Source organism: Aotus nancymaae, unplaced genomic scaffold, assembly GCF_030222135.1.
Source record: "Aotus nancymaae isolate 86718 unplaced genomic scaffold, 86718_ANA_hifiasm-v0.15.2.pri h1tg000003l, whole genome shotgun sequence".
Classification (NCBI taxonomy): Eukaryota; Metazoa; Chordata; class Mammalia; order Primates; family Aotidae; genus Aotus; species Aotus nancymaae.
The window spans coordinates 33,525,762-33,545,915 of record NW_026988414.1 but is presented as its reverse complement, the minus strand read 5'-3'; the positions used below and the strand labels follow the sequence as shown (position 1 = coordinate 33,545,915).

The window sequence follows — 20,154 nt, the reverse complement described above, 5'->3', positions numbered from 1 at the left end:
TCTAATTTTTGTATTTTTTGTAGAGATGGAGTTTTGTCATGTTGCCAAGGCTGGTCTCAAACTCCTGGGCTCAAGCTGTCTGCCTGTCTCGGCCTCCCAAAGTGCTGGGATCACAGGTGTGAGCTACCAGGACTGGCCCTACATATATAATATTTCAAGAGAATAAAAACGTTCATAATATATCAGCAAATGAAAACAGATGAGAAAACAGTATGTATAGTATGACACCACATTTGTAAAATAAAAAGATATAGTAAATATATCATTATATGCATATTAGATGTGCTAAAGCTAAAAGGACAAATAGTTGTTCACGGAAGAGGGAAGATTATGAGACTTTTTTTCCTTTTCTAATTTTTCTACAGTGAACATGTACTGTTTTTTTAAAAATTCTTAAAAATAATAATTAAAAAAAAAAATTCTAATGAGAAAAAAAGAGGGACCTCCATTTCCATGATCTTCCTCCACCCAACATCCCACTGTCTCCGCCCTCTCCACCCTCTCCCCACTCCGGGGTCTTACATTTTAGGAAGAGGGATCGCTCTGGTGAGGGGCTGGTTTTCAACAAGGTACCTGGCTTGGTGTTGGAAGGGCCTGAGAGCTGGCAGTTCATGTCTGTAAGGAATTGTGAGAAATGAGCGCCTGGAGCTCACGCAAGCAGACCAATAAGACGTGCTAAAAATACCACACAACTGGAGAGTCGCAGCAGCTCATAGATTTAAGGGGTTCACGTAAATTCACAGGGACAGGAAAACCCCAGGGTGATGAGACTGGTGTGGCAGAGCCCTAAATAGGAGGAGGAGCTGAGGAGCGAACCACCACTGGACCCAACACTCAAGGATGAGCCACGACTCAGGGAGGATGCGCAAATTCCAGGGAAACAAGAAAGTAGAGCTGAGTCAGGAAGGTCTGAGCGCTCACAAAGAAGGAAGGAGGGGAAGCCATCCCAGCAAACGGGCACAGCAGGGGCACCGGGGCCCCTGGCACTTGCTGTGCCCTCTGCCTGGACAGCCCCCACACCCTTCCCCTCTTGCCCATGGTGCCTCCTTCCCAGCTGTTGGGGCTGGAGCTCACTCAGCGCCTCCCCAGACCTGCCTTCGGCCCCCACCACTCCCAGCACTCATCACAGGGGCCTGTAGAGATCAAGCCCACCTGCACGCTGTTAAATCAAGTTTTGCCTAAAGCTGCCTCCTTACATCTTTGAAGTTCGGCCTAAAGGTTTTTCTGTGCATCGTGAACTATAACAAGTGGAGGTGTAAACAGACCATACTTGCACAAGCCTGCACTTGTGCCAATCACCCAGTTTTTTTTTAATTATTCTTTTTTTTTCTTACTAGAATTGTTACTCTGGATATGGAAATCACCCAGTTTGGCCAATCAAAAGTAGCCAACTGTTCAAACTGTGTTCAAATAAGGCAAATGCTGAGCTGGAACCAACCCAGCTGCTTCTGTGCCTCACTTCTGTTTTCTGTATGCCACTTTCCTTTTTCTGTCCCTAAATCTTCTTCCACCACGTGGCTGTGCTAGAGTCTGTGAACGTACCGAGGCTGAGAAGGCTGCCCAATTCACAAATCGTTCATTGCTCATTTAAACTCCTTTATCTTTAATTTGGCTGAAGTTGTTCTTTCATCAAGGCAAAAGCCTCGCCCCTCTCCCTAGAACTCTACAGGCATAGGTCCTACTGCCTGGGCGATACCACCACATGGGAAGTCCAACTTCTCAAATCTAACAGGTTCAAACACTTCATTCCCTCCAGCCCTAAATGCTATTTTCTCACTTCAGAAAATGACAGTTTCCTTCTGTTAGTTGCCCAGGTCAAAATCCTGGGATTCAGATTTCTTTCCTCTCTCCCCTGCGACTCCACTTCCACTTCTGTTGTCTCCATTGGTGCTCCTTCTATGTGGCCAGCTCACTCCCCTCGAGCCTCAGGACCTGCACCCTTGCTTTTCCCTCTGTCTAGGATACCTCCCCAAGATGTAACAGCAGCAGCAATCATAATCACCGAGGCGTACATGGCGCTTATTATGCCTGAGCGCTATGTGTGTAAGAGCTCATTCAATTCTCAAAGCAGCGGCTGTGTTATGGTCTCCACTTTACAGATACAGAAACAGAGGCATGGAAAAGGGAGGTGCCCTGTCCATGGCAGGGTGCAGCAGGGTTCAGCAGGGTTCCAAGGTGGTAGACCTGGGGTAGGAACCCAGGAGACCTGGATCCAGAGGCTGTGCCTATGACCACTGTGCTCTCTGGCCCTTCAGACCAGCAGAACCTGCAGAACGAATGCTTCCTTTGGGCCACCTTGAATGTCCCCTTCTCAGAGCCCTTCCCAACTGCTTATATAAAACAGCTCCTCGGCCAGCCGGGGTGGCTCACACCTGTAATCCCAGCACTTTGGGATGCAGAGGCAGGCGGATCACAAGGTCAGGAGTTCAAGATTAGCCTGGCCAACATGGTGAAACCCCGTCTCTACTAAAAATACAAAAATTAGTCTGGCATGGTGGTAGGCACCTGTAGTCCCAGCTACTCAGGACACTGAAGCAGGAGAATTTCTTGAACCCGGGAGGCAGAGGTTGCAGTCAGCCGAGATCGTGCCACTGCACTCCAGTCTGGGTGACAGACCAAGACTCCATCTCAAAAAAAGAAAAAAAGAAAGAAAAACGGTTCCTCCTCCTTTCACTTTCCTGTCCTCCATCTTGCCCTGCTTTATTATTCTTTATAGCGGTTCCTGTCACCTGACATGCTTGTGCACTGTCTCCCCCTACAAGGACTATGAGCACCAAAAGAGAAGGAGCTTTGTTTTGTGCCCTCCTATGCCTGGCACATAAGAGGGGCTTGATCAATGTTCTGAATGAATCATGACAGCAGAGGTGATGAATGAATGAATGAGCCCATAAATGAATCAATGAATAGATATTTTTGAGTACATGTTTTGCGCCAGGCCCTTTGGGGAGCTCAGAGGTAGACCCAAAGCTGGTTCCTGCCCTTCAGGTGCTTACAAGGAAGGAGCAAGGAGCGGGTGTCCACTTCATAAGCACTCTCCAGCAGGATGTGGGCAGGCCCTGGTGCGGGAAGGGAGAGGGGAGATGGCCAGGGGAGGGAGTGAGCCAGGGCTGGGCTGGCAGGAAAGGGCTTCCCAGGTGGGCACAGCTGTGCCAGCCTGCCTGGAAGGGGTGCTGGGCCTGGGCCCCAGCCGGAGGAAGAGTTGGTCATTGCAGCTGGGAGCCCAGAGCAAGGCTGAAATATGGCAGGTCCCAGGAGCGATCTGAGGGGCAGAAGCAGGGCAGTGTGACTGGAGAAGGGCAGGTCTCCGTCTCAGGAAGGGTTGGAAGTGAAGTCGTGAGGGTGGCTTGGGCACCAGGCCCTGGAGCCCCTGAACGCCCAACCAAGGGCCTCAGTGTGGGAGAGACAGGATGTAGGGTGATGATCTTTGCATTCACCTCTGAGCTAAAGGGCACTAGGGGAGTTAAGGACACAAAGTTGGTCACCTGGCGACTTACTTTCCTTAAGGCGAATGTCCAGTGGCATCTGTAGTGTACTCTGCATGGCTTCCACGAGACCTTTATAGTAGCTCCTGATGGGCTCAAAGGAGAGGGGCACAGGGTGGCACAGCTCCCCGAGGCTCATCTGCCGCTGCATCTCCTGCTCGGCGGCCGTGTATGCCTGTGTGGGCACACAGGGGTCAGGGTGGCTCTGGGAGATGCAGGCAGTGTCCCAGCCTCCCGTGCTGCGCCCAGGAACAAACCCACACCAGCATGCCCAGGCTCCACCTTGCCCTGGCACCTGCGGTCAGCCCAGGCTGTGCCCCCAGGAGCAGAGAGAGCCCTGGAGAGACCACACAGCAGCCCTGAGGTGGGAGCCACATGGAGGTATGATTTTTCAGTGCTGGCACTGGGGATTCCTCCCTCTCCCTTCCTCCCTTCCTTCTGTGTTCATTGAGGCCTACTCTGTGACAGCTATGAGGGCAGAGGGCAGGGTCAGGCTGACACAGGGGCCCTTCCCAGTGAGGCTTCAGCCTCACACACACTGTGCCATGGGTCTGCGTCGGGTACAAAACGAGTGAGAGGTCAGTCTCCCTGGGGAAGGAGCCCTTGGAACTTGTACAAAGGTGGAGCAGGAAACTGTCTTATAAGAAGGACATCAAAGACCCAGCAAGAGGCCAGGCATGGTGGCTCATGCTTGTAATCCCAGCCCTTTGGGAGGCCAAGACGGGTGGATCACCTGAAGTTGGGAGTTCGAGACCAGCCTGACCAACTTGGTGAAACCCTGTCTCTAAAAAAAAAAAAACAAACCCAGCACGGTTCAGCTGCAGTGCTGACTGAGGGGATGTGGCCACGGAAGGGAACATGTGTTCTGTTTTGCGCCTGGACAGCCCCTCTTCAACACTTTTCTGTGTTGTGTGGCTTCACTAAGGAGAAGCTAGAAAACCCTGTCTCCCAGCCCCCTTTGCACCCTTGGTACAGGAGTGTCACCAGACACCTCCAAGCCAAAGCATGGATTTGGAAGTAAAGGTGAAGGTAGCGATGGTGGCATGTGACGCTCAGGGACGGCAGTGGTGGGGGCTCTGGTCACTGGTGTGAGTGGTGATGTCTTGCCCAGCAGAGGCGCCGTGGGGCCTATACTGGCACCAACCCCTGCTGGAGCCTGGACTTCCTTCCTGCTGCCCATGTGCCATCCTGACTCTCTGGCCCTCCTGGAGATCCTACCAACTACCTCATATTCTTCCATAAACTCCTTTCTTGCTTAAAACGGTTCCAGTGGATTCTCCTGTTTGCAGGTAAGAACCGGGATGGCACTTTCTGAAGGGCTGTCCTGGCCAGGAGCTGGAAGGAAGCTCACTGCCCCCAGTGATCAGGCTTGGCTGGCAGTGGCAGTGCTGCGTGCCCGAGAAGGGGTGGACAGATGGGGGCCTCAGGAGGGAGGAGGGTGGCCTGGCACTCGGCTGTGGGGCAGGGGCAGGCCCTACCTGGCAGCATGCTGTGCATTGGGAGGGGGCTGTGAGATGGCCTCCAAGCCCCATTCAGCCTAGGAGGCCAGGAGTCTAGAGTCCAACCTCATTTTGGTGGGGAACCAGGGCTAAGGTCACACCCAGAGCACTGGAATGGAGCTGGCCAGGGAAGACTGAGCACTAGCAGGAAGTCCAGGGTGGGCAGGGAGCAGCTCCAGGGAGGTGAGAGAGGGCTCAGAGGGCAGATGAGTAGGGTAGGATGAGGGGTCGATAGAGGACACATGTCACCACCTGATAACCCCAAACTCCAGCAACTAGCACCAGGCCAGACACATGGGTTCTCAAAACATATGTATGATGGAAAAATCAGTGCATGAAACCAAGGACAGCTGCTTTTGCCTTTGCAGACTCAGAGAACAGAAAACCCAGTCCCTCATCTCTCAGGCCAGAAACTCCGGCGTCATCTCAGGATTCCCCCTACTCATTCTCCAATTCCAATCTCCATTCCTGTGGCATCTCCTGACCTGCCTGTTTCTCCCTATCCCCACTGCCCCTATCTTGGTCCAGGCCACCATCATCTCTCTCCTGGACTCCCCAAGTTCCCTTCCAGCATCCCATCCTGGTCTCCTCTGTCCATCTCCCACTCTGTCTCTAAAGTGACTTTTCTAAAGCACTAAACTGACCACGTGACTGCTTTCATCCCTCAGTTCAAACCACTTCCGGGCTGGGCATGGTGGTTCATGCCTGTAATCCCAGCACTTTGGGAGGCCAAGGCAGGTGGATCACTTGAGGTCAAGAGTTTGAGACCAGCCTGGCCAACAGGGTGAAACCCCACCTCTAGTAAAAATACAAAAATTAGCTGGGCATGGTGGCACGTGCCTGTAGTCCCAGCTCTTCAAGGGGCTGAGGCAGGAGAATCCCTTGAATCTGGAAAGCAAAGTTGCAGTGAGCCGAGATTGAGCCACTGCATTCCAGCCTGGGCAACAGAGTGAGACCCTGTCTCAAAAACAGACAAACAAACAAAAACCCATTCCTGTCTCCTATTGTATTACAGGAAAATGCTAAAATCCATGAAACAGAAGGCCCTTCATGAACTAACCATGACCTATGGATCCAGCTGTGTCTCTCAATACCCCCACCCTTATATCCCCCACCCCTCCTCAAGCCAGGTTGAACCCCAACTGGTTCCCCAGCCTGCCAAGCTCTCACGTGTACACAGTTCCTGTCTGTCCTCTCTGCTCTCTCTATATATACAGTGTGCTCCTACTCATTTTCCAACACCCAGCCCTACCATCACCTCTTTCTAGAAGTCTTCCCAGACTACATCCTTCTCCCACCCAGAGAGTGTCAGACATTTCTTGGACATAATTTTGCTAGCTTCATATTTACAAAATTGCTTAAGCTGTACGGTAAATAACTGTTTCTGAGCAAGTCTCCCCACCTACTGTGAGCTCCTAATGTCCAGCAAGTGACATGGCTCAGTACGTATTGATGAATAAATGAATGAACACATAGAAGGTGGGAATGCTGAATGATTAGAATCAATAGCTTTGGCACAAGAGAATTTTTTTTTTTTTTTTTGAGACAGAGTCTCGCTCTGTCGCCAGGCTGGAATACAGTGGCGCTATCTTGGCTCACTGCAACCTCTGCCTCTGGGGCTCAAGCAATTCTCCTGCCTCAGCCTCCGGAGTAGCAGGGACTACAGGCATGCGCCACCATGCCCAGCTAATTTTTGTATTTTTAGTAGAGATGGGGTTTTATCATGTTGGCCAAAGGATGGTCTCAATCTCTAGACCTCGTGATCCGCCCACCTCAGCCTCCCAAAGTGCTGGGATTACAGGCATGAGCCACCACGCCTGGCTGGCACAAAAGGATTTCAGAAAAAGAGATGGCAAAGCCCTGAAACCGTTTTATAATGGAGAATAGCATGCTTCTCCATGGAAGCATTCCTTAGTATTCCATAGCCTTAAAAAGGACCATTATTTAAAAAGAAACAATTCAATGTATCCCTTTGTGCATCTTGCCCTTTTAAAGCACAATACCCATTCCTAGGAAAGCACCTCACCCAGAATTTGGCTGAAACAGATGACGATGAGACACAGGCTGAACTGATTGAGGCCACATAAGACACAAGAGTGGAAATCCCCACCTGGGGACCGGCTTGGCTGGTTTTGTGCTGACTGGCTTTTTTGTCTGTCTGATTTTCCAGCCAGAGCCCATACTCATCTGTGGTTAGAGTTGGTGCCTTTTAGTTGTACTCTGCCTTGTCCCACAGCCTTTAAAGTATCTTGCAAAGGTCCTCTAATACAGCAAGATTTTTCTTCATAGCGAGAAAAATGAAGCAAAGAGAAAATGAGACACAAAGCATTTGCCATGAAGCCTTAGCCTGGTTAGTCAAAGCAGATTTGGCTCTGAGCATCCCAAGGCAAAGAAGCAAACAAGAGGAGCTCTAACAGTGATAAAGCAATTCTAGTGCAGGAGTGACTGCACAGGGGTGTTGACACCAGACAAGAGTTTCTTCCACAGTTCCCTACAGACAGGAACACCATCCTTGACAACATGCTTTCCCCAAATGTAGCAATGAGTATTGCAGGGGCTATTTCTTTTTTTTTTTTTTTTAAGAGAGAGTCTTGCTCTGTCACCCAGGTGGGAGTACAGTGGTGCAATCTTGGCTCACTGCAAACTTTTGCCTCCCAGATTCAAGTGATTCTCCCACCTCAGCCTCACAGGTATGTGCCACCACGCCCAGCTAATTTTTGCATTTTTAGTAGAGGGGGGTTTCGCCATGCTGGCCAGGCTGGTCTCGAACTTCTAGCCTCAAGTGATCTGCCACAGGGGCTGTTTCTTAGACTCTTCCTCAACAAAGCCCAGTGGCCAAGGAGTACCATTGAGTGAACTGTGACTCAGCTTTTGAAATGTGCTCAGTAGCTGCAAGGACACCTGCCTTTTCAGGAGGAGTGTCTCAATTTAAGACTATACAGGCAGATGGCCAGGCAAGGTGTCTTGTGGGTTTTAGAGTCAGACCTAGACAGACAGACAGACCTGATCCCAGCTCTGCCATCTACCAGCTGTGTGAGACCAGGTGAGTCACTTCACTTTACTGAGCCTCAATTTCTTGTTTATATAATGGGTGAGGCCACTCTGCAGAGTTCTAGTGAATATTCATACTAAGCTACACAGTGCTCAGAACACAGAGGCCTTTGAAATTGGTGGCTGTTAATATTATTTAATTAGCCCAAGATGTGTATTATCTTCCTAACAATGTATATTCTCTTGAACACTTGTGTCGGGGCAAGACAGTCTGCATGGTAACCAGGCAATATTCTGTGTGTCAATACTGTGCTCAATGCCACAACACCTGAGATGAAGTGTGGGTGGCAGGTGGCAGCTGTAAGAGCAGTGACCCAAGCATTACCTGAAGCCTCTGGACAGGATCAGGCTCCTGGCCGATACTCCAGACCCTGTTGGAGAGATCGTTCGTGATGTCAAGTTGCTCTTTACAAGAGTCAACTTGTTCCCTGTACACCTGGAGGGCAAGCTGTGTGTTTTTATCAATGAATTTCTTGGCCACTGCTTCTTCTTCATCAAGTAGTAATCTGAGTTCAGTGAATATCCCCTTCAGCCAGGTTTTACTTGACTCTGCATGAGCCTAAAAACAGAAAAACCAGTTGCAGATGATATGTTTATCAATCGGGAAACCCAGAATAATCAACATGAAAATAATCAGAATGTCTGAAACATAAGTTCAGCAAAGTGGCCAGTCAGATACAAGATCAACTTATAAAAAACAAAGCTTTCCTAAGCACCAGCCATCACCAATCATAAAATGCATGGAGAAATAAAGATCCTTTTGAAAATGGGAGAAAAAATAGCAAAATATGTGGAAATAAACCTAATAAAAAACCATATTAGTGACTGGGAAGGTTCATTACTATAAAGTCACTATTTGTCTCTAAATTAGACAATCAAATTGGAATTTGATAAAATTCCAATCAAAATCTTAACATGCAGATAAAAAATTATAAAATTATTTGAAGAGAGAATAAGCATAAGAAAAGCCAAAATTGCTTTAAAAAAATCAGTGAAGAGAAACCGGATAACACGTTATCTGCCTTATCTGATAACAAAACAAATGATAAATCTACAGGATCTAAAACCATGTGGCTCTGACACAGATAAAACAGTCAAAAGCACAAAATAAAGAGTTTTTAAAAGAACTCAAATTATGGCCAGGCTCGGTGGCTCACGCCTGTAATCCAGCACTGTGGGAGGCTGAGCAGGTGGATCGCCTGAGGTCAGGAATTCAAGACCAGCCTGGCCAACATGGTGAAACACCGTCTCTGCTAAAAACACAAAAATTAGCTGGGTGTGGTGGCAGGTGCCTATAATCCCAGCTACTCGAAAGGCTGAGGCAGGAAAATCCTGTGAACCCGGGAGGCGGAGGTTGCAGTGACCTGAGATGGCGCCATTGTACTCCAGCCCAGCCTAGGCAACAAGAGCAAACCTCCATCTCAAAAAAAGAATGACAACAAAAAAAGAACTCAAATTATATATAGAGAGATGTGTGTATGTATGTGCATCTGTGATGTAACAGTGGCATTTTAGAATAAAGTTTTGTATTTTCGTACTAAAAATATGAAAATAAAAATAATTAAAATAATTTGAGATTTTCCACAATAAAGGTTAAGGAAAACAAACAAAAGAGAAAGTCCAGTTAAACTAAAGCACTGTACATAAAGTCCAAAGAATAAATCAATTAGATGAAATATAGAACAATTTTTATTTATTTTTTGATATAGAGAGGTTTCACTCTTGTCCAGGCTGGAATGCAGTGGTATGATCTTGGCTCACTGCAATCTCTGCCTCCTGGGTCCAAGTGATTCTCCTGCCTCAGCCTCCCAAGTAGCTGGGATTACAGGTACGCGCCACCACGCATGGCTAATTTTGTATTTTTAGTAGAGACGGGGTTTCACCATGTTGGTCAGGCTAATCTCAAACTCCTGACCTCAGGTGATCCACTCGCCTCAGCCTCCCAAAGTGCTGGGATTACAGGTGTGAGCCACCACGCCCAGCCCAGAAAATAGTTTTTGATCATTAGATTGGAAGATTTTTAAGAGATTGAGATGCAGTCTGTAAGAGTCTATGAAGTAGGGCATTTATATAAACTGCGGGTGGTAGGGTCTATTGGTACTTCACTTTTAGGGGGCAGTATGACAATATCTATCAATTTTTTTTTTTTTTGAGAATAAGTTTTGCTCTTGTTGCCCAGGCAACAAGATTTTTTTTTTTAATGGGGATGTATATTGTTTTTATTAATAATGGGGTAGGGAGGAAGGTACATCAGTGCAAAGGCCCTGAGGAACACACATACACGAACAAGGTCATGGCAAAGGTCAGTGGAAAGAATGGTCTGGCAGGAGGCAGGAGTTGGACATTGTTATGTCCTTCAAGTAGGATGGACCACTGAGGGAGTGGGAGATGAGTCTAAGAGGTAGGGCAGGGCCAGCACATTCCAGATGCCATGGGATGTCACGGTCCTATGCTAGCTGGGCTCACAGCCAGTGGTCATCGAAGTGCCCAGTGCTTCAGGCTCTGGCCAAGTCCTCAGACAGGATGGAGGGTCACCTCTTGAACTTCTCTCCTCAGTGGACCTGCAAGTTGGCCCCAGAAGAGGACCCAAGATGGAACTTCTCATGGGTGTGTCGTCTCCAGCTCAAATCTTTACATCGCAGTCTCGGCATGGGAATCGTCACCTTCTCAACCATGGAGTTCAGCCGATAATAATCCAAAAATGTTCTTGCCACTTTCCGCCCCAGCTTCATATAGGCTGATCTCAGCTATAATGGCAAGATCTCAGCTTACTGAAACCTCTGTCTCCTGGGTACAAGTGCTTCTCCTACCTCAACCTCTGGAGTAGCTGGGACTGCAGGTGGCTGTCACCACACCTGGCTAATTTTGTATTTTTACCAGAAACAGAGATTCACTGTTGGCCAGGCTGGTCTTGAACTCCTGACCTCAGGTGATCCGCCCACCTCAGCCGGCCAAAGTGCTGGAATTACAGGCGTGAGCCACTGCGCCTGGCCTCAAAGTTTTAAATGCACATATTCTTTCATGCAGCAGTTCCTCTTACTTTACTTAGATCCTGGAACATGCTTTCACATGTACATGAAGATTTGTGTACCAAGATTCTCAGTACATAGCTTTTACACATAGAGACTAGAGAATAGAATTAGTTGGGGATGGTGGTCGGTGTCTGTAATCCTTGCTACTTGGGAGGCTGAGGCTTGAGAATCACTTGAGCCCAGGAGACGAAAGTTGCAGTGAGCTGAGATCAGGCCACTGTACTACAGCATGGGCGACAGAGTGAGACTCCGACTTAAAAAAAAAATAGAGAATAGTTGTGGAAACTTAAGAAGTTAAAAGAAAACTGAAAAATGGGCTTCACTGGCAGAAACAGAAACAAGGGTAGTGGGGAGCGAATGTTCTGAGAAACAGGGTCAACCACAAACAGCTCACTAGCACTCATGCATCCTGTTACAGGCACTCAGCCCACAGTCCACCTGCACACAGGCATCCTGTCTGCAAGTATTCAGCTCAAGCAGCAAACCTTCGAAAACTCCCCCTCCAGCCCCCTGCCTTCTTTCTGCTGCCTCGCCCGCAGCTCCCTTGCAATGTACCTCTCCCTTTTCTCTATAAATAAATCTGCCTTTCTACACTCAATACTGTCTTGGTAAATTATTTTATCCCCACTGTGCGCCAGCCTCAGACAGTTGTTAACCATGAAATATTTGGTACAATTTTCAATATGGGATGTGTATATAAGTTAATTATATAAATTGTGCTACATTTGTACAATGAAATAATGTATAGTGATTACCAAGAATGCATTGTGCTGATGCGTGCTACAACATGGATGAACATTGAAGACACCACCCCTCGTGAAATAAGCAAGCACAAAAGGACAAATGATTTATCATTCCGCTTATATGAAATATCTAGACCAGGCAAATTCATAGAGACAGAAAGTAGAGTCGAGGCTACCAAGGGCTAGGAGAGGGGAAATGGGGTGTAATTGCTTGATGGTTTCAGAGTTTCTGGTTGGGATAACGAAAAAGTTTTGGAAATAGACACAGGGGATGGCTGTGCAACATTGTGAATATAATTCAAACCACTGAATCGAATACTTAGAAATGGTTAGAATGGCAAATTTTATGTTATATATATATATTTTATCACCTATATAAAAGCAAAGAAGAAAATATAACAACAAAAACAACGCAGTAGGTCGGGCGTGCTGACTCACGCCTGTAATCCCAGCATTCTGGGAGGCTGAGGCAGGCAGATCACTTGAGGTCAAGAGTTTGAGACCAGCTGGCCAACGTGGCAAAACCCCATCTCTATTAAAAATACAAAAATTAGCCAGCCGTGGTAGTGCATGCCTGTAATCCCAGCTAGTAGAGAGGCTGAGGCAGGAGAATTGCTTGACCCCAGGCAGCGGAGGTTGCAGCGAGTCGAGATCACACTACTGCACTCCAGCCTTTGCGACAGAACAAGACTCTGCCTCAAAAAAACAAACCAAAAAATGCAGTAGACCTATGTGTCCTAGCATGGAAAGTTCTCCAAAAAAACAGGTGAAAAAGAACAAGCTGCAGAGTAATACATGCAAGATGATCCAAATGTACGTAAAACATAGTAAAACAAAACCTGTGTATGGAGGGATGTGTGCATCTATATATTTGCAAGTGCAATTAAAATGTCTGTTAGTAGTGGTCATGTTTGGTAAGAGGCATGGACTGGCAGATGGAGAAAGAAGGGCTCTCACTTTGTACTTTTGTACTTTATATAGTTCCATACTATACTATTGTTTAAATTTTTAAAAATGACCATTTTTTCATATATTATTTGTACATTGAAAAAAAAAAAAAAGACACAGGTCAGCCCCCTTCCTCAGCCCAAACATCTGTACAATCCACATAGCAGAATGATCCCAGCACCCAGCCAGTCACGAGGGGTGGGCAGGCTCCCGTGATACCATGTTCTCTTCTTAGGGGGACAGTATGTGGTTTGGCAGCAAACAGGAGATGAGTTCTCTAAATCTGTGTTTCCTATCCAATGCTCCAGGCTGTGGATAGGTTCAGAGACTAGCTCATACCACTGGTCTATGGATTATACTGGCTTTAAGCTAGCCTTGGAATTAGTCCACATTTATATGGTTGCAATGGGTCACTGAGCCTGGACACAAATGTGTTTTACTGAATGTCCAAATAAAGAAAATGTATTTCAAACTCTTGATTTATGAACACATGTTGAGGCAACATAAGTACACAGAGGACCTTTGTAGAGAAACCAAGAGAGCAAATATCTCCTCCCAACCAAGTATAGTAATCAGCCTATTAACAAGGACATAAATGGTTTTTTTTTTTTTTTTTTTTTTTTTTTGAGATGGAGTTTCGCTCTTGTTACCCAGGCTGGAGTGCAATGGCGCGATCTCGGCTCACCTCAACCTCCGCCTCCTGGGTTCAGGCAATTCTCCTGCCTCAGCCTCCTGGGCAGCTGGGATTACAGGCACGCGCCACCATGCCCAGCTAATTTTTTGTATTAATAGAGACGGGGTTTCACCATGTTGACCAGGATGGTCTCGATCTCTTGACCTCGTGATCCACCCGCCTCGGCCTCCCAAAGTTCTGGGATTACAGGCTTGAGCCACCGCGCCCGGCCCATAAATGGTTTTTATAGATCCATTTTGTTAAGCAGAAAATACAAAAGAAGCTTCATGACACTATACCTCGTTCTAACTCTCAGCACGAGGATAACCAGTATGGAAAACAGCCACCAGAAAACTTCATGTGTAAGCGGATGAGGCTGATTATGCAATATGGTCAGAAAGGGGTAGAGAGAGAGAGGAGAGAGGGGGGAGAGAGAAAGAGAGCGAGAGAATATCCTGGTCATGCTGGTCATGAAACAAGGAAGTACGCCATCTGGTTTGGGTCCCCTTAGTTCAAAGTGAAACTGGATCCCAGCTGAATTGAACTGGAGTTTGAAGAGAGCTGGTGTCTGGGTGAGGGCGAGATGGAGTCTAGCTGTGCAGAGTCTAAGGACTGTGGAAGAGAAAGAAGCTGACCAGACAGGAAGCCTTGGTTAGGGGAGGCTGAGGGATTTTGCATACAGAGTGTAGGCTGCTGTGTGAATCCACCTCTGAGTCCCGAGGAGAGTGAGGAGCCAAAAGGAGGGTGCTGCTTTGGTGAAAACTCAGTATGACTTCCAACAGCCCTGCCATGAATGCCTCTCATGAGGTGCACCACCAGGGAAAGGGGCGTGCCGTCCAACCTTGCCCAGACCACGTTAGTCTGGGGACTGTTTAGACTCTAATATGGTGGCAATGGCAGGCAGGAAGAGGCAGGGAGTGGCCTGCCTGCCCTGAAGGGGGATGGACACCAGTGGCATTGTCAAGGTCAGTAGCATGGCCTGCCAGGGTCCCCATCTTTTCATTCCTAGTCTGGCAAAGGCTGGTTCATGTCACCCCACTGGTCCGTTGATCCTAAACCATGGCTCAGTTCCTACAGTTCCTGTGGGTCACAGAGAAAGGCACAGAGCCAGCAACTGAGGCTCTTTATTCCACCCACAGGGGTTCTGGCTCTGGTGCCAGGCTGGGCCCTTGTGTCTCAGCTCCCTTTCCTGCCCATTCCCAGCTCTGCTCTATAGGGCAGAGGGGCTGAGCCCTGCACACTGCATTTTCAGGATCCTCCTTCAGGCTGGCTTTAGTCAATGGGAGGGGGAACTAGAGGAGGATCAGGGGGTGAGGGCAAGGGAGCAGCCAGGACACCCCTCCCACCAGGGCAGTGGCTCCAGGAATGGCTGCCTCCATCTTCCAGCTCCCAAGGACAGGCCCATTCTGGTTCCAGCTTCTGTCCAGGTCCCCTGCACTCTGCTAACACCAGCCCAGGGGTGGATATGGCGTCCTATGGGTGCTAAATGCCTCACCACCTTCTGGTTAGCTTTTCAGCCTCTTCCATGCTTGTGCCACCATTCCCTGCATTAATCCCCTCTTGTATGAAACCCTCAAAATGGCTTCTATGTTCCTGAGTGGACTTCTTGGATGAATGGAGCTGTGGTCCCCGGTCCTACCTTGCTATGTGACCAATGACAAATTATTTCCTTTTCCTGGATACCCCCATCTCTAAGGACCTTTCAGCTTTGACATTCTTTGTTTGTTTGCTTGAGACGGTGCCTTGCTCTGTCACCCAGGCTGGAGTGCAATGGTGTGATCTCAGCTCACTATAACCTTTGCCTCCTAGGTTCAAGCAATTCTCCTGCCTCAGTCTCCCTAGTAACTGGAATTACAGGTGTGTGCCACCATGCCCAGATAATTTTTGTATTTTTAGTAGAGACAGGATTTTACTATGTTGGGCAGGCTAGTCTCGAACTCCTGACCTCAGAGGATCCGCCCATCTCAGCCTCCCAAAGTGCTGAGATTACAGGCATGAGCCAACGCATCCAGCCTCAGTTTTGACATTCTAAATCCCTAACTATATCTAAATTCAATAGACACTAACCAATCACATATACATATATATAAAATATATATAATATATAAATATATAACATGTTATATATCATATATAATATAATATGAAAGGGTTATCACTGGAGTGGGACTGGTGCTTTATAAGGAGTGGAAGAGAGACCTGAACTAGCATGTTAAAAGTGCTCAGTCCCCTCACCATTCGATGTCCTGTGCCACCTTGGGACCCTCCAGAGAGTCTGTGAATATAATATGTATAATATTATGTATATTACTATGAGCGTATCAAAAGCTCACTGTATAAAATTTGGAAGACTCTGAAAGAAGAACATAGCCACTCTGCTATTTTGTCATCTAATCCCAGTTTGAGTAAAAAGTTAGGGTAGAAGGCCGTGTGTTGAATTTTCCCTACACCTGGATGTACTGGCCCCCGTATTAGTCTGTTTTCTATTGTTTATAGCAGAATACTGGAAACTAGGTAATTTATAATGAAAAGGGATTTATTCTTACAATTATGGAGGCTAAGTCCCAGATCAAGGAGCCACATCTGGTGAGGGCCTTCTTGCTGGTAAAGACAGATAGAGTTTGGATATGTGTCCCCCGCCTCTCCCAAATCTCATGTTGAATTGTCATCTCCAGTGTTGTAGGTGGGGCCTGGTGGGACATGACTGGATCACAGGGGTGGATTTCTCATGAATGGTTTGGCACCATCCCCTTGGAGCTGTCCTCACCGTGGTGAGTGAATTCTCACAAGATCTGGCTGTTTAGAAGTATGTGGCTCCTTTCCACATCTTGCTTTCGCTCTTGCCATGTGAAGCGCCTGCTCCTGCTTATCTTCACCATGAGTAAAAGCCTCCTGGGGCCTCCTCAGAAGCCGAGCAGGTGCCAGCACCACGCTTCCTGTACAGCCTGTAGAACTGTGAGCCAATTCAAGCACTTGTCTTTATAAATTACCCAGCCTCAGTTATTTCTGTACAGCAATGCAAGAATGGCCTAATATATAGACTCTGCACGGTCCCAAGGTGGCACAGGGCATTGGATGGTGAGGGGGCTGAGCACTCTAACATGCTAGTTCTGGTCTCTCTTCTATGATAACCCCTCTCCAGTGATAATCCTTTCATCTATTACTCCATGAATGGCTTAGTCCATTCATGAGGGCAGAGCCCTCGTGACCCGATCAAGATCTCATGTCCCAGTCACCTCTTCAATAACCTCTCAATACTGGCACATTGGGGATTATGTTTCAATATGAGCTTCGGAAAGGACAAACATTTAAATCATGACATCGCCTGAGACGGCATGATGGGAGAGGTAATCAGCCTATTAACAAGGATATAAGAGAAAATCACTTAATGGGTGTCAGCTGGGAATTAATGACCACGTCCTTAATTGTTCTCTGGAAGGAACTGGTTGGGCCTGGTTATTGGCTTCTGAACAACAGACTTTGGACTATGTATACATTTTACTGATTTTCATATGTTTACAGACCTGCTTTATGGATTAGTTTTCAGGCAAATGAGTGGACTTTCCCCTAGTGCTGCCTCTATGTAAATAAGAATGGAGCCACATGGTTGCCCCAGACCTCTCTGCCACAAACTATGCCTGCCATAATTCAACAGAAGGCATTGGGATATTTACACACGTTTGTGCTTATTGGAGATGCATCACTTCTAGGATTGTGTCCTGAAGGAAATAAATCAAGGTGCCAAAAATATTTACCAAACTGTCTAGAAATTAGGTAACTACCTTAGTGAATCACAGGAGATTCATCTAATGGACTATACAGACTTTAATATTGACATTGAAAGAGAACCTTTAATGACATAGAAAGTGTTATGATCCTGAACAAATAACAACAAAACTCCATATATAAAGCAACCTATGGTTCTGGTTAACAAGGGAGGAGCCGACATGGAAAATCCCCCTCTCTACTTCAAACACAGAGAAATGCTGATAAAATAAGCAAATGTCAAAATTATATTACTAAGTTCCAAATAAAACAAACACAGCACTTTGGGAGGCCAAAGTGGACAGATCACTTGAGGTCAAGGGTTCGAGACCAGCCTGGCCAACATAGTGAAATCCCATCTCTAGTAAAAATACTAAAATTAGCTGGGCATGGTGGCAGGCACTCATAGTCCCAGCTACTCGGGAGGCTGAGGCAGGATAATCACTTGAACCTGGGAGGCAGAGGTTGTAGTGAGCTGAGATTGCGCCACTGTACTCTAGCCTTGGTGACAGATCGAGACTCCATCTCAAAAAACAAACAAACAGGGCCGGGAGCGGTGGCTCACGCCTGTAATCCCAGCACTTTGGGAGGCCGAGGCGGGTGGATCACGAGGTCAAGAGATCGAGACCATCCCGGTCAACATGGTGAAACCCTGTCTCTACTAAAAATACAAAAAATTAGCTGGGCATGGTGGCGCGTGCCTGTAATCCCAGCTACTCAGGAGGCTGAGGCAGGAGAATTGCCTGAACCCAGGAGGCGGAGGTTGCGGTGAGCCGAGATCACGCCATTTGCACTCCAGCCTGGGTAACAAGAGTGAAACTCTGTCTCAAAAAAACAAAAACAAAAACAAAAACAAACAAAAACAAAATAAAACTAACAAACAAAGGAAATTCACTGATGCCAAAACCAAAGAGGAAACACAGTGTGAGTGACCCGGCAGGAGTCGAAGCTAAGCAACCTGGAAGAAGTGGAACCAGAGGTGCACTCAGGTGAAAGCCACACCACAATGGGGCCTGGCCATCCAGGGGAGCACAGGATACCTGGCCACATTCCAGCGAAAGTGGGAAAGGAGTGACCTGCATCAAGCCAGATCCACAAAGAGCTGCTCCATCCATCAACTAGACACCAGAAAAACTCCACCCACTGGCCCAGGGAAGGGAAAAGGAATCTGGTCATCTATCCAGGGTCATGGGTGAAGAGAAAATCACCAGCAAAACAACTGAAACAACAGGTTTGCATTATAAGCAGGGTTGGAGTCCAAATTCATGGACCTCAAAACTGAAAAATAATATGAAAATAAGTCTGGAGCTACTGAAACTCATAGCATCCCCTGAAGATGCTCATGTCACACTGCTCTGAAGGGGCATGCTCACAACCCAGGATGTATGGGACATCTATGGTAAATACCTACCATAGATGTAGGTATGATGGAACAGCCTGCATTTTTATTGCAGTGATGATTATGCAAATCTATCCATGTAATAAGTTGACATAAAACTATACACATGGCTGGGCGTGGTGGCTCACGCCTGTAATCCAAGCACTTTGGAGGCCAAGGCGGGCGGATCCCCTGAGGTCGGGAGTTCAAGACCAGCCCGACCAACATGGTGAAATGCCGTCTTAAAAAAAAAAAACAAACTATACACACGTACCATCCAGTTTTTTTTTTTGGATAGTGTGCTATCGTTATATAACAAGTAACCCTTGGAGCAAACTAGGTCAAGGTACACAAAACTCTACTAGTTTTGCAACTTCCTCTGAATCTATACAAAGTTCAAAAGTTGGGGAAGGGGTCAAAAGAAAGAGAATGATTCCTCATTCCGCAGGCCAAGCTTGTCCAACCTGTGGCCTGCAGGCTGCATGTGGCCCAGGACAGCTTTGAATGTGGCCCAACACAAATCTGTAAACTTTCTTAAAACATCATGCGTTTTTGGGGGATTTTTTTTTCTTTTTTTCTCTTTTTTTAGCTCATCAGCTACTGTTAGTGTTAGTGTATTTTATGTGTGGCCCAAGACAATTCTTCTGCTTCCAATGTGGCCCAGGGAAGCCTTAGACCCTCCACATGGGTCCTAATTCTTTCCCTGGGGGCCCTCAAACCACATCTGCTCAGGGATTTGCAAATAGGGAGCTGGATATTCAGGCTGAACAGCCCCAGCACCTCCCCAGGCCCTTCCAACTTGACAGCTTTCACTTTCCAAATCCTGTGGAACTGTTTATCTTCCAAGCCCAGAGTTCTGTTCCTGAAGACATGAGGGACACTATTAAATGATTAAGCTGGGGCCACAGGTGTGAACCACAAACATCCTCAGCATACCAGCAAACTGTCATGAAGACACTTGACAAAGAATGGACGTTAGGCAAATGTGGGAGCCAACTCTGTTGCTTGGCGTGGTCACAGGAAAAACCAGTGCTAGCTGCTCCCATGGTCAGAGCCGCTCCTCTTTATGTGAAGTAGTCAGGGGTTCCTTTTTATTTTTTTTTTTGATAGAGTCTTGCTCTGTTGCCCAGGCTAGAGCGCAGTGATGTGATCCTAGCTCACTGCAGCCTCAAGCTTCAGGATCAGGCGATCTTCCCACCTCAGCCTCTCAAACAGCTGGAACTGCAGGCAAGCACCACTGTGCCTGGCCTTTTTTTTTTTTTTTCTTAGTATAGATGGGGGTCTCACTGTCTTGCCTAGTCTGGTCCCGAACTCCTGGGCTCAAGTCATCCCCCAGCCTTAGCCTCTCAAAGTACAGAGCAAAGATTTTTCCAACTCTCAGTGGGGCAAGCCCCAGGAGGGCCTCCACCCCAGCCCTCACTGTGAGGATGGAGCAACGGACGATGTGAGGGGAAGGGGCAGCCCCTGAGCCCCTGCAAACACAACAAGTTCGTCACAGTCACAATGGTTAGTTAGAATAACGTCAGCCTCAACTTCCCATTTAAAATCCACAGAGAATCCATTCAACATCATTATGAAAAGAG

General features: G+C 47.3%; 1 protein-coding gene across 2 annotated transcripts in view; it reads right to left on the bottom strand.

Moving 5' to 3' along the window:
- The window catches only part of TRIM14 (tripartite motif containing 14), a 35,296-nt gene that overhangs the window by 5,767 nt on the left and 9,375 nt on the right, over positions 1–20,154 (bottom strand). For both annotated transcript variants that reach the window (XM_012475749.2, XM_064379662.1), the window contains 3 exons: positions 8,358–8,591; positions 3,495–3,657; positions 523–615 (listed from right to left, as the gene is read on the bottom strand). In XM_012475749.2, the coding sequence (XP_012331172.2) occupies positions 523–615; positions 3,495–3,657; positions 8,358–8,591 (490 nt within the window). The remainder of the gene's footprint in view (positions 1–522; positions 616–3,494; positions 3,658–8,357; positions 8,592–20,154) is intronic.